This window comes from Vigna umbellata, chromosome 4 (assembly GCF_029865625.1).
Source record: "Vigna umbellata cultivar VRB3 chromosome 4, Vumbellata_1.0, whole genome shotgun sequence".
Classification (NCBI taxonomy): Eukaryota; Viridiplantae; Streptophyta; class Magnoliopsida; order Fabales; family Fabaceae; genus Vigna; species Vigna umbellata.
In genome coordinates, this window is record NC_142168.1 from 1,532,643 (window position 1) to 1,555,536 (window position 22,894).

Consider the following 22,894-nt stretch of genomic DNA (forward strand, 5'->3'; position numbering starts at 1 on the left):
ATATGTAGAGTGAATATGAAAAGCAAAATGTAACCACGTTTTCAATTTCAATAATACAGCGGATATATAAAACACTTATTCAATGATATATATAGACTCACTTGGACGTACTAAAACTTTAATCTGGTTGAGGAAAAACATCACGCATCACGAAACAATCAGCCCCCAACTTAGACTACAAAAACGGCCTCCAAAATGTCCAAAAACACCACCCAGTTGCAGAAAAATAAAGAAAATAAGAAAGAAAAATCATGATCAAGAAAAAAGGTAAAATTATAATTTAAACAGTTTTACAGAAAATTCCAAAACCATTTGAATAGAATGACCAAGCCCATTGAAAAGATCATTGCGGTTGTCTTTTACATTTAGAGGTTAGAGATAGAAAGGAATTTTCCATCATGTGGTGTTGCCAAGGAACATATTCCTTCCTTATCAGATGGGATTAATATGTGGTCTATTGGATGACAGCAAAGTGAGATATTTGTTTTTATACAATTACAACAAGAGAAAATGGATAAAGCAACCAAATCCTTTTATACAAAACTAGATACAACAACAGGAAAAAGAAAGAAAGACACCATTTTAAACAGGCATCATTGGACAGAAACAAAGCAAAGACACAATAACATACCCTACTAATCTAACAAGACAAGACGCAAATCATAGAGGTGAATCTACTCGGAGGATACTAAAGAGTCTAAAAAGGTGGCCAAATACTCCCACAACTCATGCCATCGCTCATAACTCCGTTCACATTGTTCATGTCGTTGAAATTCATGTCCAAGTTTCCAAGGTCTGAATTCTGTACACAAACTGTGGCATCGTTGTATGAGCCATCATTTCCATGCACAGTGATGGTTGGCGAAACATGCGCCATGCGGCGGAGATTGGTCGTATTCAGTGGCGGGGGTGTGTTCACTTGACACTGTGTGGGAAGAAGCTGATTGTTTAACGTAGTGAAAGAGCCTCTAGTCACCATGTCCTCTGCTAACTTCACCTACAAGTGTACAAAGATGTCAGATTCTATTAGCATATTTTCCTTCAACCTTGAATGAAAAAACTATAGGTTATTATTAAGCTTTCGTCAACCTAATAATACCTTAGCTCTCAAAGCTTCTACGTCTGATTTCAGCACCCGGTTATCCGTGTCAGCCTCATGAAAATGTTGACTGGCATCATTGAACTGCTTGTATAGGGTTGCGTTTTCCACTTTCAGTTTTTCAACCTGTCAAAACAAAATTAATATTGATATGGGAATTTTCACATCATTACTACTTTTCCCTTGTTAAAGACTTATCAAATACCTGCAACTCTAGGTCAGCCAACTGCGCCTGTTTTCTTCTTCTTGACCTTCTGGCAGAATTGCGATTAGAAACCTTCCTAAAATTACAACGAAATTTAGAATCTCAGTGAGGCTTAAAATCATCGAAGATACTATTTAAGATGATTTTTTCCATTGACACTTAGAATGGAGGGGAAAAAGTATGATCGGTTATACTTTTTAAATAAAATTCCATTTATTTATTTTCTTCTCTGGTGAGGACTTTCATCTAAATAAAGTGTAGTTTTCATAATTTGACTTACCTTCTAAGACGTTTCAATTCAACTGAATTTGTGCTCTGTTCACAAGGACCATCTTCATCAGATGGCTCAGAAGAACCACTTGTGGCTCCTTTCGTATGATTCTTCCAGCCCTCTGGTTTATTAGCTGACACTGGACTACCAACTGCCCAGTTTTTAATTCAATCCAAAATGTTAAATTCCATAATTAAATGATAATTTGGTGAGGAATAAGAGACATAGAATAATGAATGCAATAATTTATACAACATTTTTTTTGTGTGCAGTTCTGCCTATAATTATGATATCTGATGAATGATATACAATAGAGATAAACAACAAAATGTTGTAAACATAATATTACTATAATATTGAGTTAAGGATTAACAATATATATATATATATATATATATATATATATATATATATATATATATATATATATATATATTATAGTGCTCATACCATTAGCAGTGCCACAAATGGAAGACCGAGAATCGATTGTAGCAGTGATGGTGGAATGCTTGGGAGTGAGGTTTTGGGAAGAAAAAGGATCTGTCAGTCCACAAGTTGAAAATGAAGTCATGGCATCCTGCAATATTACAGACGAGTATGGTTAAGCTAGCTGAATTTTCGTACATCATTTTAGCCACTAAAACTATCTTTTTCCCTTTTTTATCACAATGTCCTTGCAGACTCTTTTTTTTTTATTCTTTTTCTTCTTTACATGCAAAACAGCAATGGAGCACATGCACCAAAAATAAGCCACAGGGAAATAACAAAGCAATATTCCAATAATTCACAAGCTTCAAACCGGGTCCACTGAGATAGAGGCAATAATATCAAAGCTTTATAAAAAAAATCATTGTACTCGTGTTTTTGAAGAAAATAGTGACGCCATTCTATTAATAAAAAGGAGAAAGTGTTTCATTTAATTATTAGTGATTTTTTTAGTTTAATGCTTTTGGAATTTGTAAACAGGTTTAATTGATTAAATTTAAATTAATTTTCTTTCCTCAGGATAAATTTCATAAGAATTGAAAAAAATAATTCAAACATAATTTTTTCAATGCATTTATTTAAAATTGACAATTTCCACTATATAAGAACAGCAATTAAATATTCAACCTTGAAATTCTGTTCCTAACCTTTAGATCTAATATAGACTCTAAAATATAGGGTTAGTTTTTCAAATTAGGTCGACACAACACTTTAACTTTTGTACTTGCTACTCAACTTAGTTGGGTTTTAATCGAACAAAACTTGACGAATTCCTCCAATTGCTCCATGAACCAAGGATCATTATAGACTTAATTGAGTTTTACTCCGACAAATCTGAAAATTTTGTTAAAACTTAAAATAATTAAATTTAGCTGAATTAGGTTAATGGGTCGTTGACTAAACCCAACTTCCTAAACATTTTTTAATTAATTTTTATGCAAAGTTACGGTAACTGTTTATTTTTATGTATAGCATATTTTTGTATATATTAATTTCTTGTTTAATGGTTCTATTTATGTTATCAATTTAAAATCATTACATAATAAAATAATGTATTCATACCAGGGTCAAACATTTTTACTTAACATATTTCTTTAAGTACATATATTGAAATGTAGAATTTTTTTTTTTGCAAGTATATATCCATCAAAATAGAAACATATGAAGGCTTATACACCAACCAAACATAGAGTAATTGATCGTGTTATTCCTATTTGCTACTTTCACAAAAAATAACTATTTACCACTGACTCGTAACCCGAGGATTTAAATTCTTTAGAATTTAGTGATTGTGAAATACTTCATGGCGCGATGCGCAAATTTAGGCCAATGGTAGAAGCTTTTAATCATAGAATAAGTTGATATCATCGTATTGATATTAAATAATGAAAAAAAGTTTCCAGAAAAAAAGAGAGTTGAGAAGCTATTGCAAACATCTAAAAGGTTTAGCATATAATTTTAATGTAATATTTGTACATATATACGCAACGCATAATGAAGAAACAAAAAGTTAAGAAAGAAAAGCAAGGGTTTTTCTTTACGTAATTGTAAAACATTATTCATCAACCGAACAATTTTCCTGACAGTCCACTTGAATAGACAACAAATATTTAAAAAACTAGGCATATATTAATTTTAAACCATGAAAACTACCTACCGCATTTGGATTAAAAACAGTTTCGTGTTATTGCTGTTGTTTGCTTTCTCACTTTTATGGTACATTTGTTTTTGGTAATTGCCTCGTCACTTTATAGAAAGCTTTTCCACAGTGTTTTTTGTTAATCTGCTGGCGGAGGTAAAACTACTAGAAAAAACAACAGAACTACATTATCTTATAATAAATAATACTTTCAATAATTTTCATACAGTAATTGTTTATTCTTAGTTACACTCTCTTAAGTAAAAACTATTATACAAATACAATCACGCACGAAACAATATTACCCAATAATAATAGAATTTTTTTATTGATGCATTGAGGAAAGTCGTGGCCGCTATTGTAACACTAATCATTGAAGTGAGCTACAACTCTATATAATAGGTTACAACATACAACTTTTCAATCATTTCTGCTATTTTTTTAAAATGTTCATGAAAATATAATTGACAAGCAAAAGAAGATACATAATTATTTTTCAAAATTCTAATTACTCAATTAAAATTTGCCTCATATGATACACGATTAGACAGGTGAAATTATTGTACAAAATAAATTTATAATGACCAGTGGCAAAGACACACGATTGGCTTGCGAAACTGTGGACGCACACAGCGCAGTTGCAAATAGAAAGAACACCATGGGATGGGACCCATTCCATAGGAAGAAAGACAAAAAACAATATTAAAAAAGGAAGCGCACTATCGTAGATTTCTCAAAGTCCTGCGTTCACACAAGTTCTCAACAAAACCCAAGAACGAAGCAGTCCACATCACCATGTCTTCTCCACGAACACCTTCACTCCTCCACCTTCACTCACGCACTCATACCTCTCACGGTTTTTTTTTTCTTTTCTTTTTTGGAGAAAGTAACTTTCCTTTCACCTTCAAAAATCACTTCACAATAATTAGTGCCAGCCACAACAGTATTTCTCTAAACATCTTTAGAAATATTTCTCTTATTATATATCTTCTTTCTATAAGTATAGCATTTTGTTCATACTAAATCACTCTTCTCCTCAAGATTTCTACGCTGACAAACTATAATGAATTGAACTACAAGACAAATTTAATTAAACAAATCTCGATCACAATACAAGTCTTGCCTAAAACAGAAACGCATAATTATTATTATTTTGTTTTTATGGAATCGTTTACTCTTTCTGTTATTACTGTTAAGGAAGCGTTAGGCGCACGCGGATTACGTTCTAGGGAGAACCGTAATAGGTTTTCAGTTTGCCACGGCAAAAGATGGCTCGAAGGCGTTTTCAGTTTCAGAATTGAGTGTGAAAGAGAAAGAGAAGACTGACCGGTAATAGATTTTGGAAAGCGGCGAAGACATCGGTTCCGGCGAGGTTCAGATACCGGAGCTCGTCGAGATTAGAAAAGTCGTTATCGAGATCGGACTCCGTGGTCGTCATCCGCTTGAAGCAGCCGTGGCCGGAGAAAACCGACGACGGCGTGAGAGATTGTTGAGACGCAGCCAGAACGTGGCCGGAGAGAGAGCGTTAACAGTAGGAGAGAGAATTAGGAGGGAAAAGGGAATGAGAGTAGCAGCTTCAGGGGTATAAATAGAAAACCAATGCGCATAAACAAATAAACTTTTATTAAAAAAATAAGAAAGAAAGAAAGATCGGGCGGCACTTGACATTGAAACAAACCAGAAAGTTTTTTTGGTCATTGAAATCACGAAAGTGACCTGATCCGTCACGTATAATTACGTGTTCCGACCGTGACTGGGATTTTTCTAGAATCAAATCTGAACCGACTATCTTGAATCAAGAAGCCCTCATATTGACACGTGGCAAAGTGAAAATTACACGTGGGACTAACTTCTATTTCTCCTTTGTACAATGCATTTAGAATTGGGTCCCCCTTCAGGATTATAATATTATGTTATAAAACAATTAAAATATGATTGATAAATTCATTAATTTTGTCGTCGTATACTTTTCTCTTGCAATATTAATATTATAAATATTATTTTCAACTGTTTAAAGAAATCATGGTATTTATAAAACTATTATATATTCCATTTTTATAAAATTAATTAAAATACATGCTGAAAATAGTTTTGAACAGAGGTGGAATAAAGGGCATAGGGTAGAGTAGGGTAGGGGAGGAATAGTTTTGTAAAGAATAATAATGGCACGCTTTGGATGTTGTTCTGTTTCACATTATATATAAGTAAGAAATTCTTAAATAAATTAATGGTTACGTCATATCTTTTGATAAAGTATTTTCATAATAATATATAGAAATAAGTGTAGTTTTTTATTTTATTTTAAAAATAAATAATATAAAATAAGAATAATTTATTTTGGATGTTTGATTAAGTAATAATGAAAAGTTTGTAGTTTTGTAGAATTATGGATAACTTGTTGAGGGCGGTTTGACTTTGATGAGCAACAAGTGGCGAGGGAATTTCATTCTGTGAAAATGGCGAAAGGAGAAATGTTATGTTATTTGCACCTACTCTTGTCCAAAACAGAGAGTAGAAAGGGAAATGCACACACACCCAATATTCTTTATATATATATATATATATATATATATATATATATATATATATATATATATATATATATATATATATATATATATATATATATATATATATATGAAGTATGAAAAGTTAAATATGTGGTAAACCAACTTTTCTAAAGTTAATATGCATATTGTAAAACCTTATTTTCAATTGTTATGAAATAATAATTTTGTTTACGTTAGGATGAAATAGTAAAGTCAATACGAAAACTTTCATATATATATATATATATATATATATATATATATATATAATAAAGATGAAATCGCAATCTGTAAAAGCACGCGCATCATAAGTTTTGTTTTTTTGTTTCTTGAATGTGAAAATAATTTATAAAACGGGTCTATTCATAAAGCACATAATAATGAAGGAGTTGGTGTGATCTATTACGGAATGAGAACATCTAAACAATATTTACCACAGTTGGCAGTCACAATCTTAACCAAAAAAAGTTCACATTCTCGTGTGCAAAAGTACAAATCAAACCAAAGCAGAAACCCAAAATATCCTTTCAAAATTCTAACATTTTTGTATGGTTAATTTTTATATACACAATTGGATTTAGAGAAGAGAAGGTTAATTCGAAAGATACAACACCATTAGACATGAATTAATATTTAAATTTTTAACCAATTAGACATAAATTTATATACATATAAAATACTTTCTTCCTAAAAGGTTTTTTTGAGATAGTATTAATAATAAATTCGTAAACCTTAATCTAGAATAAATAATATCTCATGTGCAAGCAAATTCATGTGTTTTGAACTTTAAGACATAGATAAAATGTGAGTGGGAGTAAAAGAATTGAAGGAGGCAATGGAATTGCGGTGGAAAACGAAGAAGAAAAGGCAGTGCGACTTTACTTTTGGAAAAGCATTAAAGACAGTTGTGTTGTGTGGGTTGACGTGACTCAGGCAATAAGTAGAAAGGAAAATGGCATTGGCAAATAGAAAGTAGTAAAAAAAGGAAGGGGGTGCGTTAAGTAATTTAAAAAGTGGGTTTCTTAAGTGTGAAGGTGTTGTTAAAGTAATGGAGTTTGATTGGGACAAGCACCGACCCAAAGCAAAAAGTTAGGAAGATAGTAACATAGATGCTTTATGGATGGTGTTAGAAAAGTAGGTTAAGTTAACCCTCACTTCAAAGGAAACCTTACAGCTACCTATTTATTTTTTTTATTTCTTACTTACTTTTTTATGCATTATTATTTAATTCAAAAAATGGATCACCCACTCACCTTGTTCACACGTTAAAACCAAATCATCTCCGAATACTTTGTTTGTGCAATGTTGTTGTTGTATGTGATGGAGACAAATGAGAGAGTAATGAGATTGCATTTTGCACTTGTTGCTTTTTCCTTGTCATGTTCATATTTTTACGTTTATAACAATTATTCTTAGCATCTTCGACCATGCTTCTTTGTTCTGTCTCTTCTTCAGATATGGCACCTCATACCTCTGCTGTGTAACTTCTGCTTTCCATTGGCCCAGCTTTAATCACACCACCATTGCATTCGTTTTCTTTTTTGTTCCAGATCATGGATACTTTTCTAACAATATATTTATAGACTTTATTAATTACTAATATTTGTTAAATTATTCTAAAACATATTATTTTTTATAGATATTAAAGTTAATATATTTTAAAAACTAAAAACATAAAAATTTCAATAGAGAAGTGTAAGTTAAATATATTTTTAATCTTAAATTTTTATATAAAATCAAAGTTTATATATGTCTTAAATTTTAACATGATTTCAAACTTTAATGAATAAATATACTTTTTATAATTTAATTGAATTAATTTTTTTATGTATTTATAATTTAATCGAGTTAAATTATTTTTTACATATCAGGTGTTTTAAATTTACGTTTGAATTCTGTATATCTATTATTAAATTTTAACTTAAATATCATGGTGTAACACATTTAACAAATAAAAATAATTAACAGTTAAATTAAAATATTATATTTATTTATTTTAAATGTTTGAAAACTAAAATATATTAAAGTTTAAAATATAAACAAATTTTAATTTTTGAATTAACTACGATTAATAAAAAAGAATATTAACTCAGTACTTTTTCATATCTATTTGTCGAAAAAGTTTATATGTTTTACGGATTTTTGGTGCCAAGAAAGAAACTCATCTTTCTTGTGCGCTTATTGGTATTGTTAATCTATTATTTATCTCTCAACAACAGTTATTTCAATGGATACAATGTGCAAAAGAAATTATGATGCAAAAAATTATTTATATAAATATTAATTAAATATTTATTAGCACATTCATCTTTCAAGGAATGTTTAAAATTATATTTGATAAATACCATTAAGTTAATCCAGCTACTTATTCTAACTAGTACTCATAATTGGAACACATAACCTTACCTAATGACAATAAAAAAATATAATTAAAAATAATTAAATATTATAATGTTTGTTAAAATAAAAATATTAGTAAAATCTACATTAAATAAAAAAAAAACTAAGTGATTAAAAACGTGCATGTGGAAAAAGTCGTCAATTTTTTTATTGTTAATAGCTATATTTTTTTTATAAATAAAAAGTAAATAAAATGAATCATATTGATAAGAATAAAACGGTATATATATATATATATATATATATATATATATATATATTAAAAAAGCAGCTGCACGAAGAAAGGTCTGCAAAATCATTATTTAACAATTGTTGAATCAGTAATAGGAAAAAGTATAAAACAATGAATTTAATGAGAAATTTATGTGAAATGTTTAAAAAAGATTAATTACTTTTAGTTATTATTTTTTTATGTAAGTTGGTGAGAGAAAATGACTGATAAAGCTGAAATATCTTAGAAGCTTCTGGACCTTCGTATGTGCACGTTATGGGTTTGGTGGAACACATACTTGTTCCACTCACAAAGATTTAAAAGCCCGATTATTTTATTCTCTTTTTTTTTCATAAAAATATCGCCTTTTGTAAAATTGTTTTAAAACTTTATGGGCTTTTTCAACTTTTAAGAAAAAAAATAAATATTTCAAATAATTTTTTAAATTTTCTTCAAAATAAATTTTAAGGTACCAGAACAATCTGTGTATCTTTTAAAATGCAATCTATATTTTTATAATTATAATAATTGTGTTTTCTTAAGAGCTTAAGATAACTGTTTTTTTAATGGTGCTGGTTCACTGTGTTTTGGACTTTATAGTTCATGAAATAATGATTCAAGTCAATGGAAGTTGTTGAAACCAAATCTTTTTACTTCTAAAATTAATGATATTTAGTTCAACACTTAATTTACTATTAAATTTTTAACAGCTTTGAAGAGACATGAGTTTTATTGATGTATCAATTATAAATTTCTCTATCTACCAAATTGTTATTATTAATTTTGTATGTTAGCTGGTTCAATAAATAAGATTCAAATATGAGATTTGGATGATACTTTAACCACCTTGAAATAAGAAAATATAAGATTTGAACCAATATATAATTTATAAATAGAAACATAATCTATTAACGTTTATATGTTGATATGTACTTGATATTTATAAGCTTGAAAGGGTTATAAATATATATCTACATAATAGGAAGTATAATATATCCTATTATTACTTTTATTCACAATTTACTAGAACGTGGGAGACTCTTTACATATGGACTTTATTTTTATATGATTTGAAGTTTCTTCTTTCAAATCAAACCTAGAGACTCACAATAGATAAACTCTTAAATCATTTGAAATATGTATAATAAGTTTATTTATAGAGACACAAGCTAACAAAATCTTAATATTGTAATTATAAGATAATCTAAAGATAAAATATTATAAATTGTATACCTATTAAAAAATATAATGTATAGTGCATTTTTATCTTTGATTTTTCAGAGGCTATAATATTATCGCTCAACCATAACATTATCTTTCGCATGAAAAAAAGACCTTATCCTCAATTGTTGTCTTAGTATAAAGGTTAAATAAAAGATTTCTTAACTCCTAATTAACCTCTACGTCTAGGTTGTCAGTCAACTCAATCAAATTTTATATGAATTTTTATATAGATTTTAAGATAATGATACTTTAACAACATTTTTTCTATAACATTTTAATATCATTTACGTGTCATTGTGTGATTGGTCCAAAATTACTCCACAATCAATAATAATAATCATAAACACCAACATGGACCAATCACAGAATGACACGTAGATTATGTTAAAATGTTGTCAAAAAAATATTGTCAAAGTATCATTATCCTAAATTTTAGTCACCAAAATTAATTTCTTGTTTTTTTGAAAGCGTGAGTCTAACTTGTAGTGGTTTGAAATTTTCCTCCAAAGTAATTGGATGTGATTTATACCAAGAAGGTGGCAAACCCTTAAGCTCTTAAAAATCCATAATATACTCTCTCAACAAGTCTTAGACCACTGGTGTGCTTGTTGTCTGGTTTGCAGCAAGAAGCTGTGGGATTACCATGGAGGACTCACTGCGGCTCTTATTGAAAGAAGAAGTGCGAAATGTACTGGATGCAAAATGATGTAAGAGAGACATGAGGGTGTTGCTCCCTCCACCACCATACCTTTCTCTCTCCACCTCCCATTTACTATTTTGCCCCTAAGTAAAATTTTATTTTTAGGGTTATTTTTTAATTTTACCCATTCACAACCTATTCTACTATAAGTAAAATATTTTTCTTTCATTTTAACATTATATTTCTTCCTCTCTTTCTTTTACAAGTTGCAAAGGTTGGTGGTGGTGGAAAAAATTATCAAGCAGTCTCCCTCTTGTGGTGCAGTGTCGCTCTCGTAGTGCAGTGTGTGGAGTGGTGCAGTGTGTGTTGCTTCCTCAAGGTGTGTATTCAAATAAACCTTCAAATAAAACCCTAAAATAAAAAACGTAACCTTTAAGACATCCTTCAACGGATGTCAAAATCCTTCAACGGATGTCACCTCCGTTTAAAAGTTACGTTTTTTATTTTAGGGTTTCTTTTATTAGTTTATTCTTTATTTTGGAAATATTTTAATAATTTAATTTAAACGTTTTGATTTATTATTTTTGAATATATTTTTAATGTATTTTAATAATGTAAGGAAAATGAAGAAGAAAGAAATGGAGGAGGAGAAGTGAAACGAAGAAGACAAATTGGATTGCAGAGTAAAATGAAAGACAAATTATTAAACGAAAATGAGAGATGGAAAAATTGGGTGCAGGAGTAAAGTAGGAGAACTAGGTTTGAAATAAATTAAAATAGTAAAAATAAAAAATTTTAATCTAAGGATATAATTGGAATTAAAATAAATTGGGGAGGTGGAGGGAGAAAGGTGTGGTGGTGGAGGAAGCAACACCCGAGACATGATTCATTTGGATTTTCACGGGCTTTGAAAACTGGAGATTTGTCCTTCAATATGAGACAATGCACTCTTAATTTTGTTAAGTCTTGTTTTGTCATGGAATGAAACAATAAAAGCATTATTTTGAATCAAACCTACAAATTTAACAAGAGATTATAGCATAAATCAATTTCTACTTTATATTTTGAAATTACATAATAAGTTTATTTATAAGGACACAAACTAAAAAAATTCTTAATCATATAACTCTAAAATAATATAAAAATAAAATATTTAAAAGATTGATTTTAAGTTAATGTAAAGATAAAATATTTAAATAGTTGATTCTAAAATAATCTAAAGACAAAATATCATAACTAAATAAACTGCATATCTATTAAATAATATAGTTATTTTTCTGATTTGTAGATTTTTGTTACCACTACCCCACTTTTATTGGATGTATTATATTCTGAGTTATGTTAGATTGAAAATTTGAGTTGATATGCACTCATTTTGTGATTTGAAAAATTTATTGGTAAATTATTTTTTATATTTCTACTCATTATAGGACGATAATGCAATGGAAAATATTAAAGAAAACATACGAAATGTTTTGAAATTGTTCTGTAAAATTTAATCGGTAGTTTAGAAAAAGTTTGATTGGGAAATTGGGGGCTAGAAACATAATTGGATAATTTTAAAAATTTTGGAAGGTAAAAGACAAATAATTTGACAAAGAGCTGAATTATACATTTTACTTACAAAAAACTTGACTATTTCTTGTAATTTCACCTTAGAAATAAAATATAATAGAGAAGAAGATAAAGAAAGCATAAGGAGATAAAGGTGGTCCGAGTCCTAAAAAATATTGAAACCCACTTTATAGAATAGCTTTAGAAGTTAAAAAATGTAACAAATAATAGAAATTTTATAGCAAACTATAATTTTATAATGGTATAGGAGCATATAGACAACAATCGATAATTTCCTCTTTTCTTTCATGCTGTCGAACCCACCACGGAAATTGCTCGTATTGTATATGCATGAAACTAACACAAGTCATGTGAGCATAGCATACCAATACCTAATGATTCTAACAATCATCCCAGTTCATGCTGGTTAAAGACTCAATAATCTAGCAGCACACATGTATTTTTATGATGACAAAGGTTAGGCAAGTGGCAATGACCACCAAAGCCCTTTAAACGTTCGGAGCCACCGGGAGGGGTTTCCCACAATTGAGTTTAATAACAAAATAAAACGAAACAAATGATAAGTTAGTCACCACTAATAAGAAGAAAACGGCAACAAAATGTGACAAGGGAATAAAATACCAGATAGCTCATGCCATTATCTTGGCAGACCTAACATAAAGACTGTCGACAACTTTCCCAATATTGGAAATGGTCTCTAGAGTTGCAGGGTATATAGCATCAGTCTTGGGATCGTCAAATATGACAAGGCATCCCGCACCTTGATCCAATGTTCCAGCAAACTTCTTGTCCAAAATCATCTGAGACAACTTTCGCTCCACATGATCAACGGGAAGTTCAATAAGTTCAGCAATATGTGCAATCTCAACCCTTGAGAAAGGTTCAATCAATCTGCAAAGATTCTGCTCCAGTAGGGTATCGTACAAGGATGAAAGGTGCCTGTGGACAATTGGGTCTTCCTCCAACTGTGCCTTGTAGTCCCGCAGAGCAATTTCAAACAACCTAAGGGACCGCTTAGAGTGTGCATCAGCAACAGCTTTCATAGCATCCAAGTCAGGCCCAAGATATTGCAGTCCTGCTTTAGAGGAAATAATTCCTCCCACGTCATCAGCTTGATTCACCATGATCTTACACAGCAACATATATTTCAGGCTAAATACAGCCTTGGGGTCATCAAGAGCATTGAATGATTCGAAAGCTTCAAAGAAATAGCTATAAGCAGTTTTATAATCCTTCTCCTCAGCATGAAGAATTCCACTCTGCAGATCTATGGCCCCTTGTTGAGCTGGAGGCACATAAATAGCATTTGCAGCTGTTCTTGCAGCCGTGAGAGCAGCTTTTGCCTTAGGAAGGTTTCTTAAGGAGAAATGCAGCTTGCTCTCCAGCAAGTCTATGTCAACCAGAAGAAGTTTGTCATCTAATCTCCTAACCTCTTTGACCAAGCCAGAGAGAAGAGTCAAAGCTTCAGAATACTCCTTATTTTCCATCAGAAGTGCTGCAAGTCTTGCCTCAACGCGTTGTCTCAGAAAGGTACGCTTCTCAGCACGAGTCCATTGCACCATTTCTTTACAGAGTGCAATTTGGAGATCAGACGTCCCAGGTATTTTAGCAACTGAGTCAATAATTCCCCTAACAATCTTTGCAGTTTTTGCCTTGGGTATCAAGGAGAAGAATGGCCTCAACTGAGTGAGAAGGCTGCGCAGATCCTCTCCCCTATTCTCTTCCGTGAGATGCTTAGTGAGGAGTGTGATTGCTTGCTCTTTCATACGCAGAGCATCTGGTGAAGAAGAAGGATCATCAAGTACCCGATAAAGAATGGAGATGGCCTCAGTTGGGCTTGCAGCCTCGTTTGCCAGAACAAGTGACTCAGTAGTGGCAGGAAGATAAGAGGAAGACATTGCTCCTGTTTTGAGAAACCCTTGCAAGAAAACATTAGTAAATGCAGAGGACCATTTAAAACTAGAAACGTTGCATTACTATCAATTAATTGGAGAGTGGAAATTATTATCTCATTATGTCGCCAGTCACTAAAAATTGGACAACAGTAAATAAATAAGAGACTACTTTCCTAAAGAAAAAAACTGATCACGTGAAGGGCAAGAGATGGCAAACTGATCAGGTTTTAATAATTTTACATTATTATATACTACTGAGTTTGGATCGATTGAATGTTTAGGTCCCATACACCTACGAGTTGGGTAAAAAAATTACCACCCTTCACTGTTGTTAAAATTGTTCACAGTAATTAAATAGATGTTTATTAGTGTTTGTTTTTTAGCACCTTAAGAAGAGAATACGGGAAAGGAATGAAAAGATTGATGCTGGATGAAGAACCTTGGATAACTGGATTACCTAAAAGACGCCATGGCATCAATATCAACATAAACCTTAATACTTCCAGATTGAAGCTCTAACCAATTCTTCCATAAAGAAAGACACTATTAACAACCATAATCAATAAAAGCTTAACTGAGGCTAAAAGCGCACTCTGTTAAGCGACGTATCTGACAAAGACGTTTCACCATTTATTTGTAACAAAAAGTATGAACAAAATAATCTACTCAATCACAAGATCATCTCCCCTTACTACCGCTAAGATTGATTCTCGGATCCCGCCGGTGTCTGCAACCAACTCTCCTGACTCACCACAAAAAGACTACGAAGATATTGATTATCAAAAGGGGGCCTTCGTAGCCCGCATGCAATAACTGATGCACAGAGTTCATGGCTACAATGACAACACTATCAATTCCATCCTATATCCTCTCTTTTCTATTATGTTTTATTCTCTTACTAAAGTGAAGGCAGAAGTAGTCAAATATCCTAAGGACGACACATCCTAACACCATGCCCCGAAAACTTCACCCTACAAAGTTTTCTGGGCCATCTCCCTCCTCACGAGTGTATACAATTTAAGAAAAAACAGTCACACGAAAGATCCAAAACCTATCAACTGGAAAATACAAGAAGTTTGAACAAATATTAACAGTGGCCAAACACAGACAATGAGTCCATGGTAGACAACAAAATTAATTGCAAAACCTCCAAGCAAAATTTACTAAACAGAATGTTAACCTACGGAGTGAAAAGGTAATTGAACAGTGTTGTTTGTCACAACCACAAACGAATGGGGGAGCTAACTCGTACACAGAGAAGCAGAAAATCAAATTTTTAGGCTTACATAAAATCGTGTTAAAAAATCGGCAAACAGAAGACGAATAAGCTATAATTGAAAGCAGTCAGATTTGAAAATCAAATCTCCAAAGGAAAAAGAGGGCATCAAGGAACAGAAACACGGTTACCTTATCGGGCAGCACTGTAGAATTCCTTCGCTGCAGAGGCGCAGTATGACAGAATTAGGGGGTTGCGAGGTTTGGTTAGGGAAAAAATTGAAGCGTGCAAACCCTAAGAGAGGGTAGAGGAGGAAAACACGAAGACGCAGGGAGGAAGCAATGTCGGTCACTGTACAAACTTTAAAACTTTAAATTCACCGTTGCGTAAGTGAGCAATTGGGCTTTACTAATACTAAGCCCGGAATATTGAAAGAAAAAAACAATAAACGACTCAGGTTAGATTTTTTTGCCGTTTTCATTTATTTAAAGTTTCAATTTGATTTTTGTTTCTAAAATTTACAATTAATAAAAAAGTATATAAATTCATCTAATCGTGAATTATTATTTTTCTTACCAGGATCTTGAAGATCTAAATTTTATACGTGAGAGTGAATCTTTATTATGAAGTCAGTATTTTTTGAAAAATATTGATTCTATTAACGTGGATCATGAATTTATATTTTTATTAGAATAATATTATTTAGAATATAATAAATAGTAATAAAATGATAAATAATATCATATTAAATTATGAAGATTTATTTATAAGATGAGAATATGATTGAAATAGATATAAGTTAGATTATTTTATAATAAATAGATTTAAAGAGTCTTATTAGACTGTATTATTTTATTGGGCCACATAAAAAAAATTATATATGATAAAACCATTAATTTTTATTTTTTTTTATAAAAAATTAGATAGGGATTGATGTTAGTTCTCATGAAATATCAAATTGTATGGGCTCTATTAACCTTGTTTGTTAAATATTAATACTTTCTCTTTCTGCACCCCTATAATTATTTTCAGTACTCCCCAGTCCATTGTTTTACTCTGCGGTGGTGATGATTTTGGCTTCTGGTCGTTCAAGGTTTTCAAGTTACTTGTGTGGTAAGTCTTACGTAATATTTTTCAAATTATTTTTTATTTATCATTACACAATTTAGAATTAATTTGAATTGGAAAATATAAAATATTAATTTGAGAATGTATGATATTTTAAATTGAAAGTCCACCTAGATTATACAATTTAGATTAATTTTTTTTTAAAATTTGGGATTGGATGATTCAGAAAATTTCAGATCATTTAATTTGAAAATAAATAAATGAATTTTAGATTTCACATTCCATAATATATTTTGACCGATCAAATCGAAAATCTATAGTTTATCTTATGAAATTTTCAATTTAACAGATTATCTTTACGCTTTCAAATTATTGTTTCGAATTTTTTTTAAAAAAAATGTATATTTAACTATTTTTTTAAAATTTAAATTAAAAATAATTACTAGTGAAACAAATATTAACTATTAAAAAGGTTATTTAGAACTTAATTTATATTTATAATTACGTAATTAAAAAGAATTTTAGAGAGATTATTCTTTTACGACTTGCTACAACTTATTTGAATTTTTTTTAGAAAAACTACATTCATTTATATTAATATTATATTATGTAATTTTATTTGCATTATTCGTAAAGATATCAATGTGCCTATTATTACTATTATGCAAGTCAAAATTGAAAAAGATTGGAATCATATTATTTATCATGTCAAACCAGTAAATCACTATATTTATAGACTTATAAAGTTAATTACTATATATTAAACCTAATGAAAATATAATAAATATACTGTATCAAAATATTTTTAAAAAATCTATATTAACCTATCATTGTGTATTATTTCATGAATACAAAACTATTAAAGTATCTCCATGCATAATATTCTGTTAGTATTTATAATAGCTTTTACACTTCGTAATTTGCTAATTTAGAATATCTTTTGAGTTATAAATGTGTTTTAGTGACGAACGACATTGGTTATGCTCAAGTCATTATTTTATAAATTGACTAGAAAGTGGCCCTATACGAATTATCGAATAAGAATCATGAGTTAATGTAAGTCTGAGATAGTCATGAAAATAAACTAATATTATAAAAAAAAATACACGATGACAATTATTACTATAATTATTCGAACTGTAGTATCTACGTTAATTAGATTTTAAATCATCATTAAAAATTATATAATAATGATTGTAACTCTTGCTTTAAGGATGATCTCAAGATTTTTAGTTTCTTGAATTAATATTACAACATGGATAGGCTTAAATATACGTCTCTTAACAGACTTTAAATTTAATTTAATCTCTAATAAGTTTGATTATCATTTATATTTTTTAAATTGGTCTAATCTTATATGGAACTTCCAACAAAAATGCATTAGTGCTTGATTTTGCATAAAGCTGAAAGTAAATGAAAATCCACGTTATTGAACACAGCAATTATAGATGATTTTCATTTTCTAAACCCAGGTTATTGAACACAGTAAGATCCTTTCTGATACCATCTCGAACTCTTACATTATAATATAAAGACAAAGTTGAAATCTGACTTAACTGATCAGTGATGATTTTTACATTAGATTAGGTCATACAAAATGTGTATTTTGATTTACGTGCAACTTATCCTTGGCAGTAACGACAAAGTCAAGATTGTAAAGCACAGGAACCATAGTGAGAGAGCACAAGAAGACCAAGACAGGACCAAAGATCCAAAGCAGAAGAGGAAGAGCAGCGTAGAAGAGTCTGTTTCCAACAGTGTTAAGAAGGAAGCCTTTCTCCAAGATCTGATGAACATATTCAGGGCTGACCAAGGACAAGGGGTCCTGTGGGGTGTTGATAAGGATGTTGACTTGGTTGATGAACCTTATGGACAAGGAGTGGCAGAAGAATGAGAAGAGGAAAATGGAGAGCAAAGTGACATATTTGAGTGATACCATGAACTCTCCATGACCCCCATAAACTGTGTCCTCAAGTGGCTTTTTCACACTGTAGGTGCTGCTTATGATTGCTGCTAAGCCCGAGCATAGCAGAATAGAGGTTGTGGCCATTAGGGTCGCACCCATGATTGTGTTCCTCAGTGATTGAACAGCTAGGATGTTTTTTTTGTCGTTGTCCTGCAAAAAGTTCATCATTCTTGAATTATTGTCATGCGTCTGCTCATTCTTTTTCCAATCTATTGCCTCACCATTGAATTCAGTGTACCATAAAACTAGTGGAACAAAACATTGAGTAATGAAAAGTGCAACGCTAGACATGCACTTCTTCATGCAGTACAATGAGTTGTCCACATTCGATTAATCGTAGGATACTTGACAAAACTTTCATAGAGATAATCTTCTTTATTTGCTGCACTTGTAATATTATTAGGGGATAATGATTAGTTAACACAGATATTTTTATAATATTTTAATACAATGTGTTATTTTCTTATTTAGAATTCATAATAACAAATAAATAATAAATCTATAAAAAATATGTCAAAATATTATAAAAAAAGTTTATATTAAAATACTTTTTTATATTAAGGGACATAATCCTATCGGTGATAACCATTAAAGTTGCCACAACACGTTAAAACTGGAATATACTGAAGAAACTAGAACTCAAGTGAATATACACATAGGATTCCTACAAAGTTACACAAGAAACCATTTTTAAATAGATACCTCTGAAATTTTTTGAGTAGATTGATACAAACAAACACAAGACGAAATAGTTTATAAAACTCCAAATAAGGGTAAATTTGAATACAAAAGCTAAAATGAAGAAGTGTGACAGATTTGAACTGTCATAAGTCTCGTTTTCTTTTTCAATATATTATTAACATGTAGATTTGCATGCACATTATCTACGTCTCGTTCCAACCATTTTGCATTGCGTGAATAAGAACAATCCTTTTGTTTTCTAGTATAAAAAACTATAAAGTTAAGAAAAATCTAAGGGTGAGGAAGGAAAATGGTGTTTAGGAAAACAAAATACTTTCAGTTTTTCATCGCTCCATTGGAAGGGAAGATGCTAATATATATATATATATATATACCAGTTTGGTAACCTGCTAAAAAGAACGTTCATCAAGTGCTATAAGAAGTACATATGATTTTAGATAATGTTTCACATATTTAGTTTTACATTGAAGAAGATGATGCTAGATCCATATTGGTTCTGGTTTAAAACAAGTTGAGATGATTTTTGTTTTACATATCTTTATCCAAATTTTGGAGAGGTGGAAGTAAATTAAGATACCTTCATTATGGTAGCAACCCAATTGCGTCTGCCAGTAGCATTGATGCCAATGATAGTTGTGTGTGGCTGAGTTCGAACAGTGTGCCAGAGCCAGAAATGGTAACCAATGCTCATAAGAAATCCTAAGGGCACCAATATCACATCCAAATAACACTTCTTCCATTCCATGTCACTTGGCTTCTAAAAACTTAGCTATCTTGAAGAGAAATCGCTCTCAACTCAACTTTCGTATATTAATTTCCTTCTTCTCTGACAGTGGCAAACATGGTTTATATACAGATAAAGCAAGGATGAATGTGGACTTATTTGAAACTCAATTCAATCTGTACCTGAGTTCAAAAAGAAGAACCCTACTTTTCTCATTAATTTACAAGCATTAGCCTAATATATATATATATTACATGTGGGGTTCTTTTGAACAGCTTTTAGCACCCATTACATGTGTTTTTCTTTGCTTTTTCTATCTTCCAATTAGCTACTCCCATTTTCTACTTGCCTACTTGTTATATATATATATATATGGAAATGTCTAAAAAACTTCTTTTAACATTGTGTTTGATTTTGATGTATTCATGAACTTTCAATTTGCACATCAATTATAGCTTTTAGGATTAGTGATATATAAACTTGATTGATAACAATGTATTTAAGAAATTCTAAACAGTCAGAATTTACTTTTTTTTATGAAAGACTAGATTGATTTTTTTTTTCAATCAAGTGACGTGGTTTGAAAATAAAAAAATCGAGACAAACTAAAATTTATTTTATTGAAATATAATATTATATATTTAAAGTTAATCATATATATAGAACAGATTTTGAAAGTTTTTTATGATTTAATAATATATATATATATATATATACACACACATATAAAGAGAATTTTTTTTCGGTTTCCAAATTTATTTTTTAATTTTATTCTTTAAATAAAAGTTGTTTTAAATTAAAGAAATTATTTCACTTATTATATCTTTTAATTAAGTAACCGTATCCTTAAATTTAATATTATTTTATTTGATTGTTTTTAATATTTTTAATTAAAACATTATTTAAAAAATAAATAAAAATTATTTACAATAAATTATACAAATTATTTATATTTAATTTTATAATGTAATAATAATAATTATTATTTTATTATTTTTATTATCATAAAATAATAACACACTTGCGCGGATGCGTTTCGCTAATATTTATAATTTATTTATATCCACCATCATAACAATTTATATTATAGTTTTATTTGTATGTGATTTATTTATGAATATACGAAAAGAATAATTATTATACCAATAATCATGTAATAAAAATTATAACAAATATTTTAAAACAAATTTATATGATAAATTTAAAAGAAAATAATAATTACCATAAAAATATTTCTAGATAAAAAAATTTACAAAATCACTTCAAAGAAAATTGTAAAACATTATATTAAATAAGAAATCGAACCAAATCAAAACTGTATTTGATTTTACGTTAGCTTTAAGCCACTTTTTTAATATATTTAACTAAATTGAGATGCAAATACCTATGAAAAATTGAAAAGAAAAATACACCACAAAATATTAAATAATGATGTAAATCTAAATTTAAGGGTGCTTTTTGCTGACATTTGCTAAAGTTACAAAAAAAAATCTTATTGGCACATAATTTTCGAGATATTTTCAACCTTAAAGCTGACAAATTAAACCAAGGTATTTTTATGCATGCATTACCAATGAAAAATTGCAATGACTGTATAAGTAATTGTTAAATACCAATATTTAAAAATATAATAATTGGATGTATATTTGTGTGAGAAGTAATTTTAATACGGTTAGTTGTATTTATTATTTGCATTTAAGTAAACAAAAATAATAATAACGAAAAACGTTGATTATATACATAACTGTAACATGAATTAAAATGTTCATTTATCAAACTTTTTCAACCTTGTGTCATGTTGCTTATCAAATGTTATTCCACCGTTTATATTAGTGTCAAACTTTCACAACTTATATCTTGATTCTTATAAAATAATATTTTATTATATATGATAATCATAAATTTTTTAAAAGTATGAAACTTTCACAACCTTATATGTCTTGTTTGCCTATCAAATAATATTTTAGTATCGCACGCATATTTTGAAGTGTCAAATTCTCAACCTTGTATATGTTTAAATAAATAATAATTTATTATCACACTGTTCTGAAAAAGTGTAAGACAATCACATATTAAATAACAATTTTCACCACTAAGAAAAATTAAATTTATAATAGAGTTTATATTCTCAAGAAAGAAAAAATTGTGTTATATTCCAATATAATTGTAGTTTTCTTTACCTTAGTTAATATAATTGTGTTAATATAATTTTTGGTTTAATAGTTATTTAAATAAAAATATAAATTTTTATTTTTTATATTTAATGCATAATCTCTAATTTGAATGAAAAATAATTCTAGATGAGGAATATAGAGTACGGATTTACATTAAAAAAAGAGAGTTGGAAAAAAGGAATGAGAAGTTTGTTAAAATATAAGAGAAGTGATAAGGTTTGATAGAAAGAAGGAAAGTGAAATTGTGACAAAGCGCATTTGATTATTGAGGAGAGAAATAGGAGATAAGGAAAGGGCCACTGTCAAGTGAAGTGGGCCCAAATTGGGCCCAATGTCCAACACCATTATTCACTCATCTCATGCGAGACTGGCTAATCATAAGTGCGTTCTCTATAATATACGCAATCCACTCAAACAAACGCTCTTTCGCGGTTAAGTTCAAGACAACCGTTTCCTTCACTAATTCCTTTCTTTCTATCACTAATCTAATTTTAGAACAAACTACTTTTTCTATTTAGATTAAATTAAATGCTATTATATTACGATACATGACATGCTCAATAATTTATAGCTTTCCGTAGCTAGTTAGCTAGTAAATCATTTCAGACTTTGAAAAAGGTAGTCAAAAGAGAAACAAAAGCAAGTTAAAGGGTAAGGACATATGAAAAAAAAGAGTACGTATATGTTGTTACACGATGAAGGCTCAGTTTCCAAACATTCAATGACTAAATCAAATTATAGTTTTGCTGTTATTCATAAATCAAACTAATTAATCATTTCCAACATATTTTTTAAATTTGTCACACTACTTAGTTAAGAAACAATGACAAGTTTGTTTGGTTTTTCCTGA

At 29.7% G+C, this 22,894-nt stretch overlaps 3 protein-coding genes across 3 annotated transcripts; all 3 read right to left on the reverse strand.

The window, feature by feature from the left end:
• Positions 1 to 437: 437 nt before the first annotated feature.
• Positions 438 to 5,274, reverse strand: LOC148198928 (basic leucine zipper 9-like). Its single transcript, XM_088114185.1, has 6 exons — positions 5,028 to 5,274; positions 2,026 to 2,152; positions 1,585 to 1,726; positions 1,305 to 1,380; positions 1,100 to 1,225; positions 438 to 997 (listed from the first exon to the last, which is right to left on the reverse strand). Exons 1-6 carry the CDS (start codon positions 5,136 to 5,138, stop codon positions 698 to 700), a joined length of 882 nt encoding a protein of 293 aa, XP_087970311.1. The 5' UTR covers positions 5,139 to 5,274; the 3' UTR covers positions 438 to 697.
• Positions 5,275 to 12,722: 7,448 nt separating this feature from the next.
• LOC124848917 (26S proteasome non-ATPase regulatory subunit 11 homolog) lies at positions 12,723 to 15,782 on the reverse strand. The gene is made up of 2 exons (XM_047326742.2): positions 15,602 to 15,782; positions 12,723 to 14,202 (listed from the first exon to the last, which is right to left on the reverse strand). Exon 2 carries the CDS (start codon positions 14,195 to 14,197, stop codon positions 12,929 to 12,931), a length of 1,269 nt encoding a protein of 422 aa, XP_047182698.1. The 5' UTR covers positions 14,198 to 14,202; positions 15,602 to 15,782; the 3' UTR covers positions 12,723 to 12,928.
• A 2,152-nt stretch (positions 15,783 to 17,934) lies between these two features.
• On the reverse strand, positions 17,935 to 20,053 carry LOC148198929 (uncharacterized). The gene is made up of 2 exons (XM_088113917.1): positions 19,724 to 20,053; positions 17,935 to 18,594 (listed from the first exon to the last, which is right to left on the reverse strand). The coding sequence occupies exons 1-2, from the start codon at positions 19,889 to 19,891 to the stop codon at positions 18,067 to 18,069; spliced, it is 696 nt and encodes a 231-aa protein (XP_087970043.1). The 5' UTR covers positions 19,892 to 20,053; the 3' UTR covers positions 17,935 to 18,066.
• Positions 20,054 to 22,894: the final 2,841 nt, after the last annotated feature.